Source organism: Monodon monoceros, unplaced genomic scaffold (genome assembly GCF_005190385.1).
Source record: "Monodon monoceros isolate NGI ecotype Baffin Bay Population unplaced genomic scaffold, NGI_Narwhal_1 Super_Scaffold_2, whole genome shotgun sequence".
Classification (NCBI taxonomy): domain Eukaryota; kingdom Metazoa; phylum Chordata; class Mammalia; order Artiodactyla; family Monodontidae; genus Monodon; species Monodon monoceros.
Window position 1 is genome coordinate 60041840 of NW_021703776.1, and position 9825 is coordinate 60051664.

At 55.2% G+C, this 9825-nt stretch overlaps 1 protein-coding gene across 5 annotated transcripts in view; it reads left to right on the plus strand.

Annotated features, from left to right (window-relative positions):
* The window catches only part of ADCYAP1R1 (ADCYAP receptor type I), a 39068-nt gene that overhangs the window by 8790 nt on the left and 20453 nt on the right, over window positions 1–9825 (plus strand). For 4 of the 5 annotated variants that reach the window (XM_029233700.1, XM_029233698.1, XM_029233697.1 and 1 more), the window contains exons 3-6: window positions 3446–3553; window positions 5579–5599; window positions 6839–6880; window positions 9245–9354. In XM_029233700.1, coding sequence (XP_029089533.1) covers window positions 3446–3553; window positions 5579–5599; window positions 6839–6880; window positions 9245–9354 — 281 coding nt within the window. The remainder of the gene's footprint in view (window positions 1–3445; window positions 3554–5578; window positions 5600–6838; window positions 6881–9244; window positions 9355–9825) is intronic. The other variant, XM_029233699.1, reaches the window with a different exon arrangement.

Here is a 9825-nt window from a genome sequence, read left to right on the forward strand (position 1 = left end):
AGAAGACACAGAAAAGGTAAAAGGAGAAGGGGGGGGTGGGAGAGAAATGGCATCTTGAAATCTTCTAGCCTCAACAGAACTAAGCTTTGTTGGGACTGGAGTCTGGAACAGATGGGGAAAGAGAAACTGGATGTGTGTTGTGGGCGTGGAAGGAAAATGAGTTGCTGTCCTTAGTTAGGAAAACCCAAGGCACTCTCAGGAGCCCAAATCCCATCCTCATCTCCCTGGAAAACGTTCCTGGGAGGATTCAGCTCCAAGGCTCCTGAGGCCAGAGCAGACCCCATCCAGAACAGGAGAGGAGACAGACCCCACCTCTCTTCCTCTGTGGGTCAGGCCAGGAGGTGATACCTACGGGAGAAATGCGCACAGGGCATCCTGGAAAGCCCCGAGATGGTGACCTGCGTCTCCTATGACCCCAGTGATGCAGGCCAGAGAGGTGTGTGGATGGCTGAAAGCTCCCGATGGGGTTGGGGACATTGTCCCATAAAGCAAAACTGTTTCACAGCATTTCTGACACCAAATGTGTGGGTTTTCCATACCAAGCAGTTCTCCGGTTTTCTACGGATACCCACTGGATGTCCTTACAATTTAATTCAAATCTGACACTAACGACCTGGAGTTAGCACAGACCCAACAGATTAAGGGTCAGCTTCAGGAGACTGCTCCCCCATTTCAGATGCCAATTGCAAGTCGTGGGGCCCCAGGTTACCCACACTTCAGTCTGTCTTGGCTACAAATCAGGAGTTCCCTTGGGCTTCCCTGGTGGCGCAGTGGTTGAGAGTCCGCCTGCCGATGCTGGGGAGACGGGTTCGTGCCCTGATCCAGGAAGATCCCACGTGCCGCGGAGCGGCTGGGCCTGTGAGCCGTGGCCACTGAGCCTGCGCACCTGGAGCCTGTGCTCCTCAACGGGAGAGGCCACAACAGTGAGAGGCCCGTGTACCGCAAAAAAAAAAAAGAGTTCCCATAGCCTCCTCTTCATCCTCCATAATTTGCTATAATGACTCACAGAACTCAGGGGAACACATTAGGCCGTGCCAGGGCCTAATGTTCCACATTTAGGGAACATCTGTTGACTGGGGTTCCCAGGGCATGGGCCAGACACGGCCACGCTCCATGGCCATTCCACGGTCAACACGGGCCATGGCGGCCAAAGATGTACTGTTAGGCCTCTTTCAAGGATATGCTGTCATAACCAGCCACGTGCAGGTTGGAGCCCTGCTGTGATGGGTGGACAGGAATCATCAGTAACAGACCTGGGACCCATCTCCCTTCATGTGGCCCCAGCATCCTCGTCATCTTGGTTTGTTGTCCTCAGAGCTTTCTATGATGCTTCTGTCTCCCAAACTCAGTCATTCTGGGAGCAGGATGCTATAGGCTAATGTGATTGGGTGTGAATTCTAAAGTAGCCAGGTCTGAGTTCTGAGAGATAGGATTTTCTGCACCTGGAAGCTTTGGGTGCCTTCTGGTCCAAACAGGACCTGAAAGTCAGTCATGGACCCCAACAGAGAGGCTGTGAGCTCATGAGGCCCCGCCCCGGGCCCCCATCCCTGTCCAGCACCTGCCCGGGCTTCCTCTGTGTCTGTCAGTGGCCCTCCACTGGCCTTTCTTCTCACCTGCTAGGGCTGTGTTTCATCTCTCTTAGGGGAATGATCCCCAGGGACACCTAATTGAAATAATGCAATTAATGGTAATAACAATGGTGAGCCTGCCTTGAGTGAGCCCGCCGTTCTTCTGCGAGCTTTACACGTATGAACTCATTAGTCCTCCTAGCAGTCCTGTGGGCTGGGACAAGCGCTGGCTGTCCCTTACACGGCAGAGAAGCCCTCCAAAGCCCTTATTATAGACCGCTCAGCAGGATGTGGTCCCTTTTCTGAAAGTCTGTGCTCTGCCGTCAGACACGCCACACTGCTGCCTCCCTTCTCTGCCTTTGCCCCCCGTCATGATTACATCTCTGCCCACCTGGAAAACGGGGGCTTCCATGCTCCTCTCACATCACGTCCTTTCCCTGGGTGAGCTCTCATCCCAGGGCCTCACCCACGCCCCACATGCCAGAGTGAGAAGCAAGGGCCAGGCCTGAGGAACCACGTTACAGCTGAGGTGATAGGATCAATGGAAGGTGCTCACTGGGGGTGGCGGCTGTGTGACCCAGCCAGATCTTCCTTTGGAAGAGCTCACGGTCACAGCTCTGTGCGGTTGAGTGAGGAAACCACTGGGGAGGCTGTAACCATGGTCCCAGTGAAAGGTGGTCAGCCCTTAGCTAGGTGGGAGTGCAAGGATGGAGAGTAGGGCATGGATTCCACAAATATTCAGACGTCACACCAGCAGGACTTGGTGACCTGTCGGCTGTGGAGCACGAAGGAGAAGGAGACAAAGCAAGAGTGACTCCAGGACTCTAGCTGGGGTTGAGACCGGAAATCAGAGTTTGTAGGAGATGCTGAGTTGAGTCTTGGACACGCTGTGTGTGGATTGTCTTGGGCCTTTCAAGGTGGGGATATCCAGCAGGCCCCTGGCCATGGAAGGTAGCCCCCATGTTGTGCAGGAGTCAGGGTTGGCAGTTGTCTGTGTAATTCTATCCTGAAGTCCTTGGACCTGGTGGTCTCGTTTAAGGGCAGTGGGGCAAGGGGCCGAGGGCAGGGCAGACACGAGCCCCTGCATGCAGTCGGGGTGGGCAGGGTGGAGCCCACTCCATAAGGGCGGAGAGGTCTGTAAGGGCAAGAGGCCTCTCCGTGGAGAGGAGGGGTGGAGTCAGACGAGGGGTGAAGCGTGAAGGGGAGGTGAGGTGGTGGTGATGGGAGTACAGAGGACTCCACAGAGAGGCAGGCAAGGGCTGGAAGGAGAGCAGGCACAGGGGTCGGAGCGTCCACTGAGCCCCCCAAATCTGAAAACCTGGTCGTCAAGCTCAACGTCTTCCTCCTTTCTCACAAGCTCGTGTCCAGCGAGCCGCGCGTCTTGGCGATTCCTCAATAGCTCTCAGTTTGTCCCTGCTCTCCTCCAGCCCTCGGTGCTCACCTGATGCGGGTGTGCCTCGCCAGCACAGTGGCCTCTCAGGTGCTCCCTGCTTCCTGGCTCCTTGTGCTCCGAGCCCTTTCATAGTTCGGGGCCTTGGCTTTGCAGGCCTCTCCCCTCCTCCCCCCAGCCCCATCTGGCCAATTTGTGGTCCTCTTCAGGTCCCAGCTCCGTGTCATCTTCCTGCTGCAGGCCTGCCCTGAAAGGCGCTGGGCGACTGCGGGGAGAGGGCATGGAGCGCCATCCTCGGGCCAGACGGTTCCTGCCCCTCCCCCGAGGGGCAGGGAGGGCCCACCGAGGAGGTCGATGTGAAGTGGGACCCCACCGTGACGTGGAGCCTGGGGACGTGGAAGAGCTCGTGCAGGGTGATGTGTGCGTGTGATGTGTGTGTGTATGTGGGCATCTCGCTGCCCTCTCACCATCGTTCCCTTCCTCACAGGCTGCCCTGGGATGTGGGACAACATCACATGTTGGAAGCCTGCCCACGTGGGTGAGATGGTCCTCGTCAGTTGCCCTGAGCTCTTCCGAATCTTCAACCCAGACCAAGGTGGGTCCCCCCCGGGGGCCTCTTCAGGCCACTCTGGGTCCAGCCTGCTCCCCTTGTTCGGACCTCAGACTTTTCTGAGAGACAAGCACCAGGGACATAGGGCGCCCTGCAGGCGGATATTTCCCATTCCAGAGCTCATGTGCTGGTGGGGAGATGAAATCACGGACCCTCGTGCACACAGGGACGCAGAAGCACCCCTCAGACGTGGCAAGTCCACGTGGAGGCGCATTGTCGTGGCTGGGCTCTCGAACTTGGACTCCAGGTTCCTTAGCAAGAAGTCCCGTAGCGAGACTGGACACGTCTTAATGGTCAGTGGTATCAGCTGACGTTATCACCGTTATCACCCGCACAGAGAGGCCTGGGTGACCGCCTCTCCATGGGGAGGGGTCTGAGGGCAAGGGGCTCTGGGGAGCCTCTCCTTTGAGTGTGAGTCTGGTGGTCTCTCCAGGCCTGTTGCTGGCTTTGGTGGAGGCCTCGTGGGCTCCTAAAGAAGGTTGGTGGTTGATGAGCCCACACTGACACTGGGAAGGGCCTGAAGCCAGACTGGCCCTCTGCCCCAACCCTGGGGGTGTCACGGAAGCAGCGTGGCAAGCTGAGGGGCGCTGAGTTGGGCCGGGCGGGGAGAGATGGCGGGGCTGGGCTCCAGGCCGGTAATGTACTGAGAACCACCCGTGGACCACTGAGCCCTGCGTTGGGGCCTTGGTTTGAGGAGGACAGAGGGTGGGGCTCCTGAGGAGATTAGAGAGTCTGAGACACGCGTGGGCGGCCAGGCTCGGGCCCCTTGAGACCTGGGTCTCAGCTTCGTCCTTCACCTGCGTAAGGCTTCAGCCAGTGTCCTTCCAGAAGTGGAGAGTCTCCAAGCTCCACCTCACTACAGAATCCTGCCTGCCGCTGTCCCTAATGTGTGTGTGAGAGGCAGCGGCAAAGTCTTTCACACCTGGAAGTCCAGCAACCTAGAGTGCCTGGACTTCTCTTTTTGCAAGAGGCGGCGGAGGGAGGTAGTGGCATTGTATCGGGGTGCCAGGGCCCCATCTCTGCCTCCCTGCCCAGGACCAGAGGAGGCAGGGTCTAGCTGCATCGCACCCCTGCCTCGCCTCCCCCCAACTTCCGCTCTGAGCAGGGCCTGTTAGCCACACCTCCCACCTCCAGAATCTCCAGCCAGCCCAGCAGGAGAGTGGCAGTTGAACTCTTCCATCCTGACAGCGCGGGGACTGGGTGTGACCCAGGGCAGGATGGGAAGTGCTGAAGCAAGAGGCACAGTATGAATGGTGGGACGTCAGGCGAGGTGGCAGCCTGCTGATTCAGCCCAGTTTCTAATTCATTCCTATAGAAACCAACTTAATCACTTCCTCCACTCACGTACTCCTTTCGTTCGGTCGTTTATTTAAAGTTGACGGAACAGCTACTCTGGGTCAGGTACCATGGCAGGATTACTTCTTTTCAACCACAAAAAAAGGTAAAATGAATCAGCAGTAAAATAAAATTTTCTTAAGCTAAACTTTCCTTCAGACTCTATGCCTCCGTCTGGCAATGAATGTGTTATTTACCCCCGCTTCTTAATGGTTCACTAAGGCAGGCCTTTTTAGCATCTCCATTCACGGAGCTGGATTAGTGAGACTTGCCTTAAATACTTAGAAAGCTGAAGGTGGCGTTTTTTCATTTTATTTCCTGGTTCTCAGGGCTGAATCTCATGCTCGTTGTAATAATTGTTGCTCTGCGGGCTATTGGAGAGACGGGAACGTTGATCGCTCTCCTCCTTACACATGCCTCTGATTTTTCTCTTTAACTGTGTCCTGTTCGCGAGGGAATCGTAGAAGTCTCCAGTGTCTGGTCCAGCCCCAGCTTGTGGTTCTCATGCCTCTGGCGCCCCCAGCAGAGCCTCTCTCCAGAGTCTGGGAGTGGGAAAGAGGAGGAAATTGTCAGCAGGGCCCGGAGAGAGCAGACCTGACTTTAGACCCCTCGCTCACCTCTGTGTTCTCTCTCTCTGTCTTCCTGTCCGTCTGTCTGTCTCTCTCTCTTTCTTAGTCTGGGAGACGGAAACCATCGGTAAGAGGAACCTTGGAGAGGACAGACTGCTGATCATCTGTCCATCCGGCAGGAGCCTGGCTCTGACTGCTGGGAGTGGGTGGGGGTGGAATGAGAGGCTCATCAGGAGCTGGGTTCATCCCACCTCCCCCCCACCCCCTCCCTCCTTGGCCATCTGGAGGTGGGGGAGACACAGGAAGATGGAAGATGGAGCTCCTGGTCTCAGGGTGCTCATGAGCTTGTTTGGGAAGTTGACACCCACTCCCCTGTGGAGGGGTTAGCAAACAAGGCCACCCGTGTGCATAGGCACGTGCATATGTACACGTATAGGCCTGATTGTGTGAGTGAGCCCACATGTGGAGTTGGAATGTATGGCAAGCTCCAGAGTAGAAGAGACCCAACCAGGTGGCGTTCGGGCAGAATAACGGTGATGTCAGGGGAGGCTTCCTGGAGGAGGTGGCATGTCAGCTGAACCTTGAAAACAGAATTTTGAGAAGTAGAGGGGAAATTGGGGTTCACTGCTAACAGGAGATTCAGCCTAAAGAACGGGTGGAGGAGGGAATAAAGAGTCAGGAGAGAAAGAGAAAAAATGTCTGAGGAGGAAGTCTTCGGAGTTCTGGGTTCCCTTTGATGGGAGTGGTTTGTGGGCTGAGATTGAGGGTTGAGCACCAAAGAAAGAATGCAAGCCCAGGACCCATATTGCTATTCTTTGCCCTTTTCTTGAAAAGACCCAGTTAATTAACTTATTTACAAAACAGAAATAGACTCACAGATATAGAAAACAAACTTATGGTTACCAAAGGGGATAGCGGAGGCGGGGGCGGAGATAAATTAGGCGTTCGGCATTAACACATACACACTACTTTATATAAAATAGATAAACAACAAGCACCTACAAAAAAAGAGGAAAGGCCCAGTTACCCTCTTCCAGTCCTCTCCCACTCCAGAGGCCCTCCCATCCTCCCGACAATGTCCCATTTCCACTCCCTGTGGTCCAGTGTGGAGAACTGAGTCATGGGCCACCATTAGCATCATAGAAATACAAAGCAAATGGGATGGAATTGGAAGGTGCAGTGTGTCAGACAGGTGTGTGTGGCTACTATGTGGGACGCAGCCTCTTGGCCAAGATCCTACCTCCCCCCAGCCCTGATCCTTCAGGCCAGGGGCAGCCTTGGCCTTCCACGGTGCAGAGTAAGCAGTGGATAGCCCAGGCGAGCTGATGGCCGGGTGTCCCGACTCATGCTCACACCTGTTTTGCAGGAGAGTTTGGATTTGCTGACAGTAACTCCTTGGATCTCTCAGGTAAGGGATGAGCTGCGGTTTACCATGGGCTGGCTGGAGGGAGGGCATCTGCTAACCCGTGAACTTGGGGAACCCCTCCTTCCAGGCCGGTCTATGCCTCTCTCTGGCTGTGTGATCTTTGGCAGCTCGCTTTCCTTCTCTGATAAAGCTGTGGATTTTCTCCATGGAAATTTGCACGCAAGTGCTCAGACAGAACACTGTGCATACAATTTCAGGGAAGCACAGATCTCAGTAAAGAGCTCCCTAAGTGGTCTCCGATAGCGTTGAACTCCCACATGTAGAACAGTGGTTCTCATACTTTAAAAATCACCTAATGGGCTTGTTAAAGCAGATTCCTGGACCTTACTCCCAGAGTCTGATTCAGCAGGCCTGGGTGGGGCCTGAGAATGTGCATTTCTAGCCAGTCTCCCAGGTGATGCTGATGGGCTGGTCTGGGGGGGCACCCACTTTGAGAATCCCTGCCCTAAGATTCTGTGCTCCTACAGAGTTGCCAGGGCAGAACAGCCTAGTGAAGTAGGTGCAGCCACTGCAGGGTGGTGACAACCTGGAGAGTACTGCATCTTCCGGAGATTTCTGTCAGAACGGTAGACTGGCAGATTCATGCAATAGTTCTGAACAAAAAGGTTTATACTTTTCTGAGCCCACGCTGTATTATACAAAGAGGAAGAAGGAAAATAAAAGAAAGGAAATGGCTTGTATCTCCAGGATACTTTTTTAAAAAAATGTTTTTCAAAGCGACTTCCCTTTCCTCTTCCCACCACCCCGATGTGGGCAAAGCAGAGAGGAGACCCAGGGAAGGGAAGGGCTTGGCCAAGGCCGTGGTCCCCTAGGACGTGCAGACTTTCTGAAAGAAACGTTCAGAGGGACTTGGAAAGAGGTTGCCAGTAGCAGCCTGAAACAGATTTGCTTGAAGAAGGATCCATTTGGCATCAAACTGTGGGACAGAAGTGAGCCCTTCTCTCCCTGGACCTGCCAGATGTCCTTTTTGTTCTGGGTCATAAGACTCAGAATCTGAGCAGCGATGGAGACCAGTCTCCCCGCTCTGGGCAGAGCTGTCTTTATGGCTGGAGAGCCCACCCTCCACTGCTTCCCAGAGTCCCAGGAAGTGCGTTTCTGACTCCTGGCTAAAAAGAACTGGCCTTGGGCTTCTCTGGTGGCGCAGTGGTTGAGAGTCCGCCTGCCGATGCAGGGGACACGGGTTCGTGCCCCGGTCCGGGAGGATCCCAGGTGCCGCGGAGCGGCTGGGCCCGTGAGCCATGGCCACTGGGCCTGCGTGTCCGGAGCCTGTGCTCCGCAGCAGGAGAGGCCACAGCAGTAGAGGCCCGTGTACCGCAAAAAAAAAAAAAAAAAAAAAAGAACTGGCCTTAGATCTTCCTGGCCCCTGAATCCTGAAAGGAAGAGCAACCCCAGGTGTCCTAACACACCAGGTAAACTCCCAGGAAGCCAGTCTGGGAAGGGGGGTCAGCCTGGGGCCACACTCAGGGGCTGGGCTGGAGGCAGGGGACGGCTGCTGCCTTCCCGCCTCCCCCAGACATCTGTGCTTCACCTTTAGACAATCAGGAGCGGGGAAGGTGAGATGAGCAATCATTAAAGGCCAAAAGGCACCCAGGCGGGGTGAAAACCAAACTGGACTCCACTCTGCAGCCAGCAAATGACTCCTGCCCACTCTGGTGTCCTGCAAAATGGCCTTTAAAGTCGAGCAAAAGAAAATTAAAGTATATTAGTGACAGGACACAGACCCCTAAATCTGAAAAGGCAAAGTCTCTTTTTTTCTACACCTAAATATGTATCTTAATAAGATCTGATGCTGGGTCAGTGGAGGTCTGGTCCTTGTTAATTAAGCCACGTGTCCCCTTCACATGGGGTATTGCAGCTGCTGGAAGGTCCAGAGCTCCCGGTAAAGGCATCACCTAGAGCTCCAGGTATGACGAGAACTCCTGCTGCACCACCACCTGAGGTGACTCCTGGGCCAGAATTTTGGGGCCTGGAATCTGCATTTGTGATCCCAGGTCATTCTTCTGCTCGCCGAAGTTTGGCAAGTGCCGACCCAGGGCCTAGGGCAGGGGCTCAGGCCTTTCCCTAGGCGGAAGGAGGCTGGATTCGTTCTGGCTCAGTCCCCTCACCCCTTGTTTAGAGATCAGCTTGCACTTTGTCCTCCTACCCTCCTCATCCTTTGTATAAGGATAAAAGCAATTACTACTTTCCCTTGGACAGTGGAGGATCTCACGAACCTTCAGCTGCCAAGCTTCTCAGATGGGCATGTGGATTTCCAGGAGTTCCCGCTTAAGAAGTAATTTTCGGTTAAGAATTTTGGAGCCCTTTTAAATCATTTCTGTGGCTTGCTGAGTTTTTGTTCTGCTGCAGACATGAGGGTGGTGAGCCGGAACTGCACAGAGGATGGATGGTCGGAGCCGTTCCCTCATTATTTCGACGCTTGTGGGTTTGATGAGTACGAGTCTGAGACCGGGGACCAGGTGAGTGTCTGCTCCTCACCTGGAGGTGGAGGGATGAGGCTGAGGAGGTGGGTGGAGGGGTGTGTCCACCAGAGGCCTGGACTTCTGATGGACGTGCGGAAGCTCCGGTCCCCAGGCAGCGTTCATGAGCACCTGCTGCATGAGAGGGCAGGACTTTCATTCGCTCATTCTGGGCTGAGAAACAACTGGTTTGCTGCTTGAGCTCCTCCGGCCCCCAGCCCGCGTCCTCCACCTCCCTAGCTACTCTTTCAGGATACACAGACTTTCTGTGGCCCAGCCATTGAAGGGTTAATGTGGGGCCCAGCAGGGGGCCTCCCGGCTCCTCCCCCAGGATGAGGCTGGGCCCCCTTCTGGCTGGTCAGTGCTCCTGCACTCTGCCAGCACTCAGCTTTTGCACAGTGCGGGTTCTGCAGAGGGAGGAGGTGGCTCGGCGGGGGGGGGGGGGGGGGGGGGGGGGGGGGGGGGGGGGGG